Source organism: Chiroxiphia lanceolata, chromosome 16 (genome assembly GCF_009829145.1).
Source record: "Chiroxiphia lanceolata isolate bChiLan1 chromosome 16, bChiLan1.pri, whole genome shotgun sequence".
Lineage (NCBI taxonomy): Eukaryota > Metazoa > Chordata > Aves > Passeriformes > Pipridae > Chiroxiphia > Chiroxiphia lanceolata.
Window position 1 is genome coordinate 16,735,703 of NC_045652.1, and position 17,809 is coordinate 16,753,511.

General features: G+C 43.1%; 1 protein-coding gene across 4 annotated transcripts; it reads left to right on the top strand.

The window, feature by feature from the left end:
• Positions 1-44: 44 nt before the first annotated feature.
• On the top strand, positions 45-14,002 carry IL4R (interleukin 4 receptor). 4 transcript variants are annotated; one of them, XM_032703416.1, is made up of 10 exons: positions 45-179; positions 3,502-3,615; positions 7,187-7,328; positions 8,177-8,328; positions 9,359-9,513; positions 10,234-10,390; positions 10,800-10,899; positions 11,457-11,526; positions 11,666-11,742; positions 11,843-14,002. In XM_032703416.1, exons 2-10 carry the CDS (start codon positions 3,543-3,545, stop codon positions 13,944-13,946), a joined length of 3,030 nt encoding a protein of 1,009 aa, XP_032559307.1. In that variant the 5' UTR covers positions 45-179; positions 3,502-3,542; the 3' UTR covers positions 13,947-14,002. The 4 variants fall into 4 exon arrangements, with proteins under 4 accessions (XP_032559307.1, XP_032559310.1, XP_032559309.1 ...); XM_032703418.1 differs by lacking the exons at positions 45-179; positions 3,502-3,615 and adding an exon at positions 4,578-5,738; XM_032703417.1 differs by lacking the exons at positions 45-179; positions 3,502-3,615 and adding an exon at positions 5,759-6,985 and having other exon boundaries at positions 7,138-7,328.
• Positions 14,003-17,809: the final 3,807 nt, after the last annotated feature.

Below are 17,809 nucleotides of genomic sequence, written 5' to 3' on the forward strand. Positions count from 1 at the left end.
GGGCCGGGGCAGCGTCGTGTGAGGGGCCGGGATCGCCCCGGGCTGCAGCGGGGCCGGGGCAGCGTCGTGTGAGGGGCCGGGATCGCCCCGGGCTGCAGCGGGGCCGGGGCAGCGTCGTGTGAGGGGCCGGGATCGCCCCGGGCTGGAGCGGGGCCTGGCGCGGGGCCGGACAGGGCAAGGTACGTCTGGCGGCCGGACCGGCTCCTTCTCGTTATCTGCGTCTGGCGCGCCCTTTGTGTGGTCTGTGTTTTCCTCCGCGCAGGGGCTGGGAAGGAAAGGCGAGCTCTCCGTGCTCTCCCGGAGCTCCGCAGGGTCCCTTGGTCGGGAGGGGGTCCCGGGGCCCCTCCCGGGTGGGCAGCTCCGTTCCAAGCCCACGGGCAGGTGTGCTTCTCCTTCCTCGATGGCGTTTGACTCGGGCGCTCCTTTTGCAATGCTCTGGCCAGGACTGGTGTAACTCCCCGAAATGCCCTTCCCGCCGGACGTGCTGCGGGACAGCCCCGCCCGCCCCGGGCTGCGCTCCCGGCCATGCCCAGCCCCGCAGAGCTCCGGGCATTGCGGGCCGGACGGGGCTTCTTTTCGAGTATTGACACAGAATCTATTGGTGAACCTTTTGCTTTGCCATATATCGATTGTCTCGTTTTAGTCTGTGGTTACAGGCAGTGCTTTAAACTAAAAGAGTAAGACTTCAGTTTTAAAAAGAACCAGTTTTAAAAAGCTGTACATTTGCAGCACAGCAACGGTGCACTGAGCAGCCTTGCGTATAGTATCTGACTTCTGTGGTTTGGACAGGAGTTACTCATTGAGCATAACAGTTTTACAGATTATGCCTGTTAATGAAATGTGACCCTGATTTCCTTAGAAGACCAGAAGTTAGTACTGGTTTTTTTGATAGTAAATGAAATAATTTTAATCAGATCGTATTTTTTTCAAGAAACAGAAACGATAAAGTGATTAAAGCATGTAACTTGTGCCAGTAATCATGCAGACCTGCTTCTAGCCCCGACAGAGATTTCTTTCCTAGTTTTGGGGAAGTCACCTATGTCTTTACAACTTACTTTCCTTACATATATCGGGTTTATTAGGTTTACTACAATTTTAGTATGCTTTATATGTGTTACATACTTTTTTAAGATTGGTATTTCATATATATGTAATGAAAAACCCAGAATGTAACAGGCAGAAAAACTATGGACATTTTAAAATTTTCTCCCTTTGCAGTTCCACTGGAGCTCTAATTTTCATCCCCGTGTGTGGATCTGTTCGCCCATGGGGAGATGGTTTTGCTCTGCCATCTGTTCATTCGGATGTGCTTACGTGGTCCAGGATTTTCTGCCAAAGTTTTAAGAGTTCCTTGGAACTCCATCATGCTACAGGATTGCTTAACAGTGGAAAACAAATGCTTCCTCTCTTGAGAACTCCAGGAAAAAGGAAAAAGAAGGATTTTTTTATGCTGGAGCAGTTTGCTTTTTTTTTCCTGAGCAGCAGCATAGGCGCCTGTGTTCTTTTCAAAAAATTTATTACTATGCTTAGTCATATTTCATCTGTTCCCAGAATGTGAAGAACTCAGCTCTTGAATAATAGTCTTCTCGAGCATTTATAAGAAATTTATCTTTCTGGTATGTCTTTTATTGTTAGATGACTAGTAGCTGCCCAAGAGAATGTTGTGGAAGAGGTTTCCATTCTGATCTTCTATTTTCACTAACAATGTCCTTATGTGTTACTTCTAAGATGGAAATTTTCTATGTTTAACTCTTAGAAGCTAGTTTTAGAGAGTGGTCAGTCATGCATGTGGGAACGGAAGAAATCACGGCCGGGCTTCGCGAAGGAAGATTTGGGAAGGGCTCTACCCACATTTGCTACGAGCGCGCTGGTGGCTAAAGAGGCCAATGCGAGATAGACAAGATGGGTTGCAAAAGGCACAGCAAAAGGACTCCTTGGACAATATTGGCAAGACAGATTCTTTCTGTGTTGTCTTTTCTCCTCTAGAGTGATCCTGTGTGCGTTCTCAAAAGCATCAGCAGAGTTATAAATAGTGTGTCTCCAGGCCTCCCGATTGGAGGCCAGAGTAGACCAGTGATGAAGATCAATATGGCCAAGGCTGAGGTGTTGTTTCAGGGAGTCCTTGTATCTGCCCACATGTGTCCTGCCAGAAGGTCATTATGTTCTCCCTATGCTAATAGCTAACGAGTTTATACGGCAGCAGAGTTTCTGATCCCTCACCGGTTTCTCTCCTCTTGTGTGCTGGTGGGACTTGCCTTTTCAGACATGTGAAGGGGTGGTTCTGTGGCTGGGGCAGAGGGTGTCCAACCACCATCCACAAATACCTTCCAGTGATCTGACAAAGCTTCTGTAGAACGTCCAGCACCTCTCTCCTGCTGACAAGAGATCTGAGGAATTCTCTCCTCTTTACTCTGTCACACTGAGAGAATCATGATGCTCTGAAATAAACACTAATGTGCCACCTGGGAACTTTACAGGTGTAAACAGAGCAGCTGTAGCTCGCTGGCAGCAAGAACACTGTGTCCTGATGTGGAGGTTAGAAAATTCTAAGAGCATGAGAGGAAGGGACCAAAAAGTTGTGTGCTAACAATGTGCTGCTGAACAAATTTTATCCCTCTTTATACAGAATGCAAAGCCAAAAGCATATTAGTTAGCATGACTTCACCTACAAATATACCAAAATTTTAAATGCCTCACGTCCATTTGTAGTGATATGAGAGCTGGTAGCCATATTTTATGCAGAATACAGACTTCCACTAAGTGGCTGCGTTGCATCGGCAAAGAAATCTTGGGGAGACATGCTTTTTTTTAAAGTCTGAAGTTAATTATTTCACCCGTTTTCAGTTTACCTAAATAAATGGCTTTGCTATGCTTACGGAATTCTAATAAGTAAAAGCTGCATAATTTTCCTTCTCCCAAGTTTAGCTGGTTATACCATGATTGGGTATGTGCTTTATAACCTCTAATTATTTACCGTTTTAATGAATCTGCATTCTGTTAGAGCAATGCTCAGAGTTCTTTGCTAACATTTTTTTTCAAGAGGGTAATATCCGTATTATCAACCTACAGGTGATAGGACTTGAGGAAAACATTTTAGTCAATAGACCAGACACTTCATTCTTAAATTCTTTCAGTTATCTGAGTGGAATCATAGGGCTTTGGCGACGTCACTGATTTTGGTCTGGTGCTTATGCTTTTAATAGCTCACATGCTAGCAGCTTTCCTTTTCTAGTAGCTGAAGAGAGTAGGTCCACTGCCAATGTCAGTCTTGTATCCTCTGTCATTAAAACTTTGCAGAAAAGTCTTCTAGCTCATTTGTATTCTCCTTATTCTTCTATGTGTCTTGTTGTTCATGAATGCATTTTAGGTGCAGGGTGTGGGAATCAGGCACAGCAGGGAATCTGAATCCCAACATCTAGCAGAGTGGTAGGAAATGCTACATACACCCTTACCTTAACTAGCACGGGGATGTAAGCTCATAATAATGTTTGCTGTTGGCAGAACTGCATCACAACTTTTCCTGCTGAACCTGACCAGTGTCAATGATGGCAAGACTCATAAGCGCTGCACCATATAGCCTTTGGATCTTTTTCTTTTCATATGCAACAAATGAAGGTATGTTTGTCAATATTTTAGATTATTATACTGAAGTTTTTATTGACAGCATTTTTCCATGACCAGTAGACAATGCTATTACCACTAATTAACTGCTATAAAATTTGTAACTTCAAATATCATAAATAGCCTTATACTAGAATAAATTGTTAGATTTTTTTTCTTTGCATTGAACTTTTCCATAGGGTCTAGAAAAATTAGAAATTTGCAGAAAGGAGAAACACGTTTGGAAAGTCATTTCCTTCTGCATTATGTGATCTGCACTGGACACCTCTGAGATGGGCTCGGTTAGAGCATGGTGCTAATAATAACAAGGTTGTGGGTTCCATCCCTGTATGGGCCATTCACTTAAGAGTTGGACTCGATGATCCTTTTGGGTCCCTTCCAACTCAGAATATTCTGTGAAATCTGTAATGCCTGTGGGAGGCTTTTGCTGCCTGGCCTCCTTCCCCCGGTGCAGGAGGCCTGAGTTTCTCCTCTCTGGTGTGAAGCACAGGCAGGTAAAATGCTAAAGGAACACTGAAGTAACTCCTAATGAAATTCCTAAATTCTCTATGCTACCGTGTAGTTGCCTGGATTTGAACAGATTTGGCAGGCCCTGGCTGTGACTTGTACCTGCACAGGGGTGGAGGAAGAACGGGATCTGGAGTGTCCCGGCTGCGCTGTTGGCCTGGCAGGAGGTGTTGAGCCCAAGTGCTGCTGGTTCCTTAAGGGTTATTTTGTCAAGTTCAACTTGCAGAGGCTGAATATAACCATGTTTTTTCCTTGCATCTTTTATGATATTTGATTATAAATACAATTTAGATATATAAAGTCATGGTTTTCAGTAATGCATTTTTATTCTCTGGGAAATGAATTGTACATTTTGCTTGCTGTAATTTGTTTTACTAGTTCTGCAGTGTCTACAGTTTCTTAGGTCTCGTTTTGTTTTATAAAGCAAATCGAAATAGTAAAAAGACAGTTTAAAATAGCCTGTCTCTAAAAAAATGAAGATTTATTAACTAGTGTCTTATGTACTATGAAATAGTGCAGTTGAATTAAGGAGAAGCATCAAGGTTTGAGAGAGTGCGTTGGCTGGGTTATCTGATCTGGGTAATCCCATATTTTCTATAAATGATCTTTATCAAAGTTTAATTTTACAGTGTTTTCTTTAGGTTTGTTTGCCTAGTTAGCTACGTGTTTTAAGTTTCTTCAGCATGGTGTACTATTTGACGATTAGACAAGAAATTCAGTATTTCAGTTCCCTTTTTTAACAACACTAACTCAAAATAAATTCTGTACTCTATGTAGTTTCAAAAGGAAAGTCTCAAATATCTGAGGTTTAAAAAAAAATACGGTGTACCAGAGATGGAAAAGCGAGAAGGTCACGGGAAAAGAGTAGAGAATATAATTTAGAGTTCTGAAAAGACATGAGGACACTGAAAGGCAAAATAAAGCTGTTAATCATCGTAGCTTAACACAGCAGGAAGAACTTCATTTAATTGAAGTATTCTTGAAAGCATAAGATCATTAACACATTGAAAAATAATGTTCATCTTTAAAGGGCTTAAAACGTTTGTACTTCTGGCAAAAGTACATTTTAAAGTGGAAGAAACCTACCAATAAAATTACAAATGACAGCCAAATATAAACAACACCATCAGGATAATGATTCTTTTAAAATAAAAAAGCAGTATGACTGCTAAAGTGTTGCAGAAGTTTAACTTGCTGCTTTTCTGATGATTCTTGGGGGTTTTGGAAGAATCGGGGACCATGCAGAACAAAAGGGAACCTAACATGGTACTGCCATCCAGAGAGGACATAACAGCGATAGTTCATACCTACAGGATAAATATGTTACCTTAGTAACTAAACCAAAACATTTCCTAAGTATCTGAACACTAGTGAAACCATGCCTGCAGTCAGTTCTAGGTTTATAAACAGTCAATATACCAGACAACTTAGATTATAAGTTTTACAGGTCCCATTGTGTTGTGTATCATGTCCACTAAAAGGCAGCTGACCATCACATTTTACATCTTCAGATGCTGTACTGTCTCAGAGCATGCAGAAGTTGTATCAGAAAAAATAACACAAGTGGACTATAGAAAAGTAGAAATGTAGGGGAGATAAAATTAAATTAGGTACTTTCAACAAAGTTTTTTGCTTGGGAGGAATAATCTGAAACTTAGGTACCAATTAGAAAGAATAAGCGCATGAAGCAGCAGTGGCTGAAGGACAAGGACCTTGCAGGACGTGAATTGTTGTCAACTGAATTATGCATTTGCAATGTAAATGACAAGCACGGAGAGTTTCAGAAACGATCAGAAAAATTTCAATTAATAGGATTCTAAAAACCAATCAAAGCTATTTTTAATTTCTTATAGGAAACTGAGACGTAAAGTAGGAAAGAAGGATTTATATTTGCACAGCTTGTGCAAAAAAAGGGAGGTATTATTATTTACCAATAAAAGAGAAGTCAAACATCAGAAACGGCAAGTAATTGTCTGGGATGATAAAAGTATTAGCTATTTCTGACTGCTTCACTGAGGAATGATCACACTCCAGGACCAGAGTTGGCAGACTGTTAGTCCAAATAACAGCATGACCTTACTGTCACATAGCTCCTCCTCTTCTGTTCCATGTCTCACTCATATGGAGTGCATTGAAATAATAGAAAGTGAGGCTGGAAAGGATACTGAGGATTGTGTATTTTTTACTTAAATACTGACAGTGAAAGAGATTATAAGTTTGAACATGGAGAGTGCAGAGACTTCTGGCTTTCCTGTACCCCCCCCCAGTGCCTGGCACATTGTGACTGAGTCTCTCCTGGGCTCCAATGCTCATAACAATTGCGAGTAGAAGACAGAACAGGAAATACTGTGTGAAATGAAGAAAAGTGTATACTAGAAGAAAGTTGGTGGCAGGAAGATCATCTAGGCATTGGGGAGCTGCTCTGGGGAAGCAAAAGGCATGCATTTGGGAAGCTTAGAACAATTATAGGTAAAACATGAGTCATGCCTGTAGACAGTGATCCTAGTCTTGACTGTTAATTATCTGCATTTTGGTTTTTGAACCTTTTGTATTTAATAGGTGGGATTATGTGGTTTCGTAATTAAATGCTGATATGTTTTACATAAAACTATTGGAATTGGATTTTCTGTGCTTGGAAGTCTGTGTAAGATGAGTTGTGCCTTTTTATTTCAATATTACTATTGCAGACTCTTCCTCTCCAAGATCATAGACATTGTCTCCAGAAAGGTGGAGACAGTTGGTGACGTGCCCCTCTTGCCCTTTACCTAGACTCAAAAGATAACAATGCTTTCAATTAATTTACAGGGGTTTGGTAGCTCTATTTAAATGAAAAAGTTATTGTTTCTGCTTAGTCCAGTTTATTCTGCTTAGTCCAGTTTATTCTGCTTAGTCCAGTTTATTCTGCTTAGTCCAGTTTATTCTGCTTAGTCCAGTTTATTCTGCTTAGTCCAGTTTATTCTGCTTAGTCCAGTTTATTCTGCTTAGTCCAGTTTATTCTGCTTAGTCCAGTTTATTCTTCTGATTCTCTTGCTTCTCATTGTGTGCTGCTTCTCCCTAGTTATGACTGCAGGACACATACAGGAATTTGCATGCTTCACTGACTTTGACAAAGAGCTGGTTTGTCACTGGAAGGTGCCAGCACAAACTAACTGTTCCAAAGAATTCCTGCTCTGCTACAGCAAGGACATTTCTTCTGTGTCGTAAGTGCTTCATAAGATGTTACACTGCCATTGTTGAAGGTTCCTATATCCTATAGTCACTATTGGCTTTAAATCTCTCCCTCTACCGTGGGTGTCTGGGACAAAATGTAATTCAGATTATTCTTCTTGCCAGGAGTAAAATGAGTTGCTACAATTAACAGCACACTCTGTTCAGTGGCCTAATCTTCCACAGAACTCTCCATTTTCTTAGTACAGAGGAGGGATCCTACTGGTAGGAGTGTTAGGGCTCTTATAAGTTAACAAAACCTTCATTTCATGCAAAATTTTACCTTCTTCATGAGAAATCTTACCTTATTTACCAGTCTGTAGCCTGTGTTAAAGGTACTCTCCCTTGGAGCCCAGGTGATTTTGTCTGCATGCAGTCGAACTCCATGTTCAGGCATAGACTGTTGTGCCTGTTCTGCAGCAGGGCCAGTCATCACTTCCTGCAAAGGAAGATCTGGATTTTCCTGTTCCTCTCTGTGTGATTTCACCAAACCCACATCCAGATAACCTCACTCATACACTGCAGTAAGCCTATTCCTATACTAACAAGCTGTTAGTCTGCTCTTTCAGAGACTGAAATGTGACAAAGGGTGGTAATTTTTCTTCTTGGGATCAATCCTTAGCCTTTCTGTCAAGCTTTTCATTTGTGCAATTCAGATATCCAAGGGGTATCTGCGAAGGGTGGGTTGTTTGGGAATCTCAGTTGTGGTTTGGAAACAGGAACTGAGCTTGTTTGTCTCAGATTTGATTAGCTCTACACATTGGGGAGCTTGATTTCACCTTTTCAAGGAATAGTGTGTCACACTCTCTAAACATCACATAATTTTGTGCCTGTTTTTCAGAAACGTGTGTGTTCCTGAGAATGGAAAAGACACTTTAAGGTGCATTTGCACAATATGTCCTGATTATTTTGTATCAGGCCTCACATATGTTTTAGCTCTACAGTTCAATGGGACTGATATATGGAACTACAATGTTACACCAGCCCTTGTTGGTAAGAAATTGTTTAGATGTCTGGTTCCAGGCTTTGCAATCCTAGATTACTGCTCATTCATGTCACCAGAGCAGTTTTTCCTTATCAGAGGTGGAAAGTGCCACGCTGGCTTAAATGCAAGATCTGTTTGTCTTAGAAACCTAATTCTGGATTAGATTCCTAAGGAATGAGTATAAGTAATGAGGAAAGCAGAGAGTGATTCTTTGTCTAGCTGTACCCTCTCAGCTGTGAAGCCAGCAGCAGTTTGGGGTCTTAGATTTTAATGCTTTTTACTTGTGGCTGTAGAATTACAGGATGAAGAGGAATGTGTTACTTTCAGGTTCTAGAAAGACACTAGGCTATCCCTGCTGAAACTTCTTCCATTTCTGTCTGTCATACTCTGATTTTTCATGCAAGTTAAATCATGGCACATGAACAGAAGATTTTTTTACAGTAATTGCTGTTATATTATAACAGTCAGTGATTAAAAGTGCATAAATCTGCTCTCTCACAGGACAGGGTGTAGATACAGTTCATGTCTCTCCCTAGGCCCCCAGTTTGTTCAGAACAGTGTACGCATTGTTAACGCTTGTCACCTCAAACACTCAGAGAAATCACTCACATACCTTAGGCAGGTCAAGGAGTTGGTTCACTTCAGAATACTTGATTGTTGCTGCTGCTTAGCAGCCAGATAAGCAAGAACCTGCCTCGGTTTCCAGGAGACAGGGAGCCAGGACAGCTTGGCTGTCCCACAGCTGCTCCTGTCAGAGCGCAGGCTGTTCTCGTTTCTCCAGGCTGAAACTGTGTCCAGTGCACCAAAAGGCTGTACCTGCAGTTTGTTTAGCCAGCTTGAAGAATCAGTGCTTGTTAGTAAGTTCCTTGAAGTTGCTCTGGTTTGGCCTCTTTATCCTTGTGCTACAGCATACTGAAAAGGGCTAAGTGCTCTAACAGCCATGATATTCTGGTCTCTGGTGAATGCTTGTCACTCTGATCTCTCCATCAGTTCTTTCCCATTTTCGTGTTCTCCTTAACTGTATTTTTTAACATACAGTTAAGCCGAGGGCCCCCAAAAATCTTGCCATTGAGAAGGCTGAAAATGGTAATTTCAATCTGAGCTGGGAGGAGAGCTACTCTCCTCCATCCACACTCTCTGGACAGCCAGTCATCTACGAACTGAAATACTGGAGCAAGCAGCACCCGCTGGAGGTAAGACACAGCTAGTAGTCTCTTCATTTTCAGTCTCTGGAGCTTTCAAGTTTAACAAGGCCTCTGAACATTCTTGAAACCGCTTCATGAATAATGGTGTAAGGGCCAGCAAGGGCAAGTCCCACAGTGTTCCTGATCATACAGAATCATGGAACATTCTGAGTTCCACCAGGATTATCGAGTCCAACTCTGAAGTGAATGGCCCATACAGGGGATTGAACCCGTGACCTTGGCGTTATTAGCACCAAGTTTTAACCAACTGATCTAATCTCAGGGTCACTTGCCACAGGTCACGTTGCCCCAAGGTGATTCAGCTGGCTGTTAAAGGACTGAAACTGTTCTGACTGTCACCCCAAAATGGTCTGCTGCTTGCAATAGTCAGAGATTGAAAATACAGTGCTCCTGTTCCCTGAATTTTATTTGCTCCTTAGATATCAGGAAGCTGGATGCTGTTGGTGGCTCCATGGAGCACCTGAGCATTTAAGACACCCTCTTGAACAATCCAGCGCTTTACGGCTGGGCTTCTTCTGATAGAAGAACATGCATGGTGGCATGTCACAAATACCCCTGATGACAGCAAACTGCAGTATTACACACAGTCATTCAATTGCTCATTTGTGAAAGATCACTGAAACACGTAACACTACTGGTATTTAGCTGCCATCACTAACCCTCCGCCTTATAAAGAAATCAAAGTGAACTTTCTCGCTTTTTTTTCAGGTTTTTGTAAAAGCAATTAACTACCAGGCAAAAAGCTTTGAGATTACTGCAAGCTCCCTGAGGAGGGGCTGTGATTACGTTGCAAGTCTCAGGTGTAACTACACAGACTACCCGGCCTACTGGAGTGAATGGAGTGAAGAAGTTGAATTTCACTATGGTAATGCTGTCAGAAATAGCAGCTTGGGAAAAGGATGGTATAATCTTCATACCCTGCTGCTCTCCTCTTGGAGGAGAGTTACGGAATCATCTTCTTCATCGTTTTGTATGTAACGTGAATACGTCTGTAAAGGCTTCCAAAGAGACTAACCATAAAAAGGCAACTCCTGGGCCTCACAGTGTACATTGGCTCTCCCAGCAGCTTCCAAGTAACTGGCCACAGTACATTTGCTGGTCTCTGGCACACCGCACACTTCAGTATGGCAGACCTGTGGGGGTCTGTTGTTTATCTGCTGGAGGCTCTAAAGAAGCGGTTTTTTAAGTGCAGAAGAGCAGCAATGAATTTGGTATTGCCAGTGCTTTTATTTAGATGCACACTCACATGTAAATGTCTGGGTTTTTTTTAACAGATTATCAAGTGACAGCTGAAGACATTCTGCAGATGGCTGTGCCCATATCCTGCATACTGATCATGGCAGGATCTGTCATTTGCTACTTCTGTTTTACAAAGTACGTATCATACTGGCTCAGGGTTTATAGAGCAAGGGCTTACACAGCCATCAGTATTGCTATTGATAAGCTGAATGTCTGCTAGTACAGGAGTCTGATGGTTTGAGTTTTCTCAATACCTTTATTAGCTGTCTGAGCAGAGGTTTATAAACACGAATCAGTTGTGCTCTTTCATTTTCTGAATAGTCTCTATTAATCTTACTAGAATGGTCTTGTTATAGTAGGGGTTTGTCAGTTTTGCTGGAGTTCCAGTAATGATGGTTAAATGTCTTTATTTCTTTTCAATTTCTTTTAGTGGCAGTGTGAAAGTGAGATCCTATCTGTTTCACACACAATTTCAAACATGATTAGAAGAACATGTGACTTGCATTGTGCAGAGCAGTCACATACCAAACATAAACACCTTTGCACTGGTTTAATGAAAAGCAGCACTTGGAGATGTACAGAACAAGCACCTCCTGTTGCTGCAATGCAGATGCCTGAGAGGAGAACAGAAGAGGGAAATATACACTGATGAAGCCCAAGTGGTCAAAACAATTTTCATTCTTCCCTTGCAGAGTGAAGAAAGAATGGTGGGATGAAATCCCAAATCCAGCAAAGAGCCATTTGGTTGTAAAAAATGTCAAGGTAATTTAAAAGCTTTGCAAAAAATACCTTTTCCTGATCACCAGAAGGAGAATGTGTAATAAGTGCTATTGTCTGTCTAGTGCAGGGGATACTAAATACAATTCATATGTGTCCTAAATCTCATTTGTGTCATGATTAGTTTTCAGTTTTCTGCTACTTCGATGAAATTAAGTTCCCTTTCCATGATTTAAAGCAGAGTCATATGGAAAAGCAAATGTAAGTAAGATATTAAAAAATACACCTCTGCTTTACAGAATAAAGTAGTTTCCTGTTACATAAACATTAACTGTGCTTTCCTTTTGACTTCCAAAAACAGAAGTTGCAAGAACTGTCTGGCTCAAAGTTTGTCAAGCCAAAACTTCAAGGGAAAAGATAACATCAGAAATGTTGAGAAATCTTGCAGCTGCCACAGCAAGTGTGGAGAGTGGTTGCCAAAAGGCAGCAGTGCAGTTTTAACCCCTGATACAACTCCATTTGAAGACATTATTGAAATCTGTGAATGTTTAACAGACAGTGAGACTGGGAGCCAGGAAGAGACTGGCAATCAGATCACCATGTTTGAGCCTTGTGAGAGCAGCATCAGTGCTTTCAGAGAGCACAATGAGGCACTAGCTAACATGTTTGATGCACTCCTGGCAGATGAAAATAACATGCAAGACAATAAAGACCCAGACATCCTCACAGGTGAGAGGAAAACCTTCAAGAAACTTGAGTTGGAAAATCCACCACAGCGAAATCCAAAAGAAAGCACAGCCCAGAGTCAGCGGCCATGGGGTGTTTCTCATACAGCCTCTCTTTTCACCAAAGCCTCTCAAGATGACTACAATTGTAGTACATCCAGCAAGGAGTCAGAACTGTCGGAAGAATCCTTTGAATCTGGCTATCAGAGCTCCAGCATAAATTCTGCTTCTCTGGATGCAAGAGATCTTCAACAAATGGTTCATCAAAACCTTTTTCTACACAGTTCAGAAAGTGAGCGGGACTCTTGTGTCCTGATTCAGGAATCTACAAATAAACCATTCTTTGGGACCAAAACAGACAGAATAAACAACCCTGCAAACAAGAGTTTTGATAGCCTTGTGTCTGCACCTGTGAGGTTGTGTGGTTCTGCATATAAGAGCTTTGACTCCCTTATGTCTCCATCTGTGGAGCCCTATAGTTCTGCCTACAAGAGCTGTGACACCCTTTCGTCGCCATCCCTGGAGCCCTGTGGCTCTGCCTACAGGAGCTTCAATGCCCTCATGTCCCAGTCCATGGCCAACAGTAGCCTGACTCTGTGCTTTGAAAGTGCATGTTCCTCACAGCCTCCAAGACAATTGTCAGAGACACCAGAACGCAGCTGTAGAGATCAAATTGCTCAGCCCGCTGGCAGTGGGACATGTCATGTCAGCTGCACATCTCCCTACACTGAGCTTGACTTTCCAAACACCTGTTCAGAGCATACTGATTTTCCATCTTTCTCCACACATGCAAATGAAGGTGCTTCAGCTTTCCTATCAGAGGAAGAAATACATAAGCAAGTAATATATCAAAATTTTCCAAAGAAAACCAATATAATTTCTTGCCCTATTGCACCTCAGCCATCAGGTTATCAGCCTTTTGAGAGTGCAGGTAGATGTAATGGTCCATACTGTGACAATGAGATTATCTCGTTACAGGAATCCTTCATTGGTCTGTGCAACAATCTCAAAGAAGCACCTCCAGATATTGCAATCTGTGAACTTGACCTGAGGACAAAGGACTGTGTGTGTTTGACTGTTCGGAGTCCTGGTTGCAGCGTTGTCCCAGGTTTAGCCTCTAGTGAGAATGACACACAGACCAGTAATGGCAGCCCTTGGATCGATAGCTCTAATGAGCTGTCTGGTGATAGCAATGATGAAAATATCAGCAGAGGGGAACAGCTGTTGCATTTGTTAGAGTTGAACTGTCAAGATTTAAACAGCAGAGAAAGAACTACACAGGGAACAAAACAGAACAGCTTTAACCCTACTGGCAAAGTAATGCAAGAGAGTGGCAATAACAAACTGAATACTGACTGCCACTGCCACCCACACAACCACTTGAGGGAACTTGGAGATGCAGGGGGAAATGAAGAGATGCTGAAGCATGTAGAAGGGAAGGGGAGTGGCTCAGCAGCCGGCTTACCAGCATCACTGGACAGCATTAGGCTAAACTTAGGCAGAAAAACTGCAGGGCCCCTGGAGCTCCACATCTCAGACAAGCTGTCGCTTCGTTGTCTTGTGAATAACTCCAGTCCTTCTGATTCTCACGCCATTCACAGTGAGGACTCCAGACTGGCACTTGCAGTTAAAAAAAGACCAATAGAACTGTTAAGGGAAAACAGCAGGAAGAATGAGAAAAAACCGAAATTTGCGCAAGCCCTTGCCCAGGAGGACAACTGCTATATGGAGGTAGCTTAGCCACATTTGCCAAGACTGAGTGAGCCTTTGGAAATAAACTGTATGGCAAATTGAAATGTTGCTTGTTATTTCAATCTTGACTGAAATGAGGGCTGCTACAGGTCACACGTCTTTCAGGGGGGTGTAGCACTAGTGTCTGCCCGGGACTGGCAGCCAGGAGGTGGTGCAGGCCCCTGGGGACAGCTGGGGGTGGCACCCAGCAGCTCTACTGGGGTGAAGCCAGAGCTGAAGTGTCTCCAGCTGTGAGTGATCTCTAAAAGGGAGCAACAGCTGCAGGAAGCAGAAGTTCTTAGTACAGTTCCTGGGGTTATTACCCTGGCTGTGTGTTGCTTGGGAAGCACACAAAGGTGATGTGGAAGGTGCTGACACACGTAGAAGTGGGACATAGGTGCAGGTCAAAGGGGAGGTGACTGACTTAGCACACAGCTTCCATAACTTATTTCTTTTGGGGTAGGGGGTGTTGTCCTGTGTGCCTAGCCCTAGCACGGGGTGTATGTTTCCATACCCACTCAATCAAGACATGAAATACAGATTACTGTCATTTGGGCTTACACAGTGCTATTATTGGTCATTAGTTTCTTACTCTGTAAAAGCAAGCAGAATTACTTCATACTTCTGCATCTGTAAATGGCATCAGACATTTCTAAGCAGTGTTTTCCCAGAAAGCTTATTTAATGTGTGGTCCAACACCGTACCTTCATGGAACATTTTTTTGGCTTCTTGTTCTTGTCCAGTTGGAATGGGAATTATGCACGCAGCTTAAAGGCTGTATATACTTCTTGTTAGATAATTATTCAAGAAATTTTACTGACAATTCCAAACTTCTCTACAGTGTTATAATATATTTTGATATGATAAATTCCACCCTAATATGCTGGCAGTGGTAAAAAAAGTTAAGAACCATCAAGTAGTATTTTGTGTATTAGAATGTATACATGTATTCTCAGTTAGAAAACCCTATTTGTATTCCCATTCGAAAGGAAGGAAACCATAATGCTAAGCACAGAAACTGGTTTTAACATATTTTGTAAGTAAAATTTTTGTACTGCAAATCTCTCTTCTGAGTTGGCCAAGTAGTACAGGTAACTTCATCAATTTTATGACACTGAAAAAAGGGTATGTAAGCCCAGGAAGGAGACTTGCAGCGTATCTGTATTTAGATGGGATAGTTAATATTTGTGCAGGCACTGGGTTGTAGCTCACTTTCACTGTGGTGGTGGTTAGTGGAAGATCATCTTGCTTGTAGCTAGGGTGCTGATGAACATGTTATTTATTTGTTTTAACCAAAAATGTCAGATTAAATTTTATTTTCACTCAGGAGAGGTTTCATTCTGTCAGAAATAGTCTTTTCTTTACATGAGGGTGGTCACTGCTGTAGTTGGCATCAGCACAAGTTCTGTGAGATGGGAGGCTGTGAGACACATAGAGGAAGGTGCTTTTCAGGACCCATCAGCCACGGCTGCACTGGAACAGTGAAATAGCAGGATGCAGAGAGGCCGTGGTCTGCCTCATAAGTAAGCTGACTCCACGAAGTCAAGTTTAAGCAAAATCCAAGAGTTAATACTGCTGCCTGGAATGGGTTACTCACTGTTTACTCTAGTAGCACAGAGATCTTCTGCAAGGTGCAGGGACACCAGTGGTGCTTTCTTCCCCTTCTATTCTTGTGCTCTTCCTTGTGTTCTTTGTGAAATCCTGCAGAAAGGCTTGTGCTTGGCTGGAGAGGTCTGCTCAGGCCAGGATTGAAAAGCTGTTTGCTGCAGCACTTGGTTCTCCCCAGCTCCATTCTGCCTTTCCCTGGCTTTTTTTCTTCTGCATAGCTATACCCTCTGGTCTGCCCATTTCCATCGGATGGCTTTCTGTGGGGGGATATTCTTCCCTTTCTCTCCCTTCAGTGTTTCTCTGGTGAAATCAAACGGTAACTTTTGGAGAAGGGGGATCCCTGTTCCCATGCCATTGTGTAACCCAGAACTGGAGATGGACAGCGGGGCTGGGGGACAGCTGTCTGACTCCCCCTCGTCCTGCAACAGACACAGGGCCTGGCTACAGTGGGAGCTGAGTTCACATTCCATGCTCACTTTTGCCATCCAGAGCAATTGCCAGGCTCTGAAACGCAGGTAGGCTTCAAATGACAGGTTTCCAGCCCAGACTGGTGATCTGCCCCCTGGGCAGTGTGTGGGAGTTGTGACTGTGGGCTGGCACTGAGGGGTCTGGACTGAGCTCACCACCTGGGGACCAGCCTGTGCCTGCAGAGGCAGCTCACCCTCCTGAGAGAGGAGCTTCCTTCCCAGAGACTGGAACCCTCCAGGCATGTCCTTTTTGCTAGTGGAGGGCTCCTGCCAGGACAGAGAATTACTGATCATAGTAAGAGCATTTTCAGTGGTTTTCAGTTTGTTTGGAAAGGCTGCAGTGCAAGTGGAGGCTTGTGGCAAGTTTTAGCCTAGTTGTAATGCCATTTATTACTCTCGCACAATCGCTCCACCTCCACATCCTTCTCACCTGGCTGCCTACCAAATATTAGCAACCTGGCTCATCATGAGTGAAACAGGTTCCCGAGAAAAAAAGCTGGTGTGTTCCCAGTTCAGGAGAAGCTAGTTCCGATACACTTTTTTTCCATCGCAGAAGTGCCCCAGGCTTAGATTTTTTTGTTTCTCTTCTGAGCAGTGTTGGCTCCTTGGAAATATGCAGCTGTACGGATCAGCTGTTGACAAATTCTCATCAATCACAAGGTTTTTCATTGCCTGTGGAAAACTAACAATACCCACAAGACTAGTATGGAGCAGGAGCTTGGGGATGTGGAGTCAAGTTATTGGGGGTAGGGACAAGTTAATTTAGGACAGGGTCATCTTTTTAAATAACTTGCCTCTGCATCTTGCTTTGTGACCCTGCATCACTGAGGCAAGATGCAAGGATGTTCCAAGTGTTCATCCACCATGAGCTTTATCTGAGAAAACCAGTTCTTTTAGGTGTTGCAGTGATAGGGCCGAAGGAACAAAGGGTTAAGAGAATCAAGTGAGGCGGTTGTGACTTCCAAAACCCTGTTGCCTAAGGTTTACCTCTGACTGTAGAATTATGTGTCAAAACTCCTTAGTGAATAGAGGCTGAGAGGACAGTTTTTGTTCTCCTAGCCAAGTCTTTTCTGTAGAAAACCCCTTGGGGAATGTGACTTGTGCAGTTTGTGTTCTAGCCCTGACAGAGGTGCTTCTAAAGTGTGTTATTTTGCATGCAGTTGCTTTCACAAGACATACATGTTTTTTACTAATATTGGGGGAACTGTGCCTGTGCAATGCCCAGGTACGTGTGGACATGCACAAACACACACATGGATCATGTCCCGCCTCTGCAGATTGCTGAGTACAAGGTCTGCCCCAGGCTCCCATGTGGTGATGTATCATGATCTCACATTACCCGGAATTTTGGGTTTTTTCACCACTCTGCTGTGACTGAGCCATGTTGTGCCATCAGTGTCTCATCAGCCCTTGCAGCCCTCAAGGCCCCTCCAACTGCGCCGCAGTGACGAGGTCGGAAGCCAAGCAACAGCTCAGCAGGAACTTGCTGGCAATCACAGCAGGGAGACCAGTGAACTGGTCTGGTTTGCAGCTGCAGGGCTGTCATTTCTCAAAGCAGCTTGTTCTGAAGCAAAGGAAAAACAGTCAAGTGAGGAAGAGAGCACTTTCCAGGTACCTCACTAACACAACCAAAGTTAAAGCTTGCTGAATTGCCATACCTCAGAGTGTTTTCCCAGAGTGTCTAATAACAGCTGTCAGCAGCACCGCTGGTTTGCTAAATCCTGAATGTTCTCATTCCTTGTGACAAGCTGAGAAAGCAATGTTGAGGGGAACTTTACATCTCAAGGTGCTTTTCTC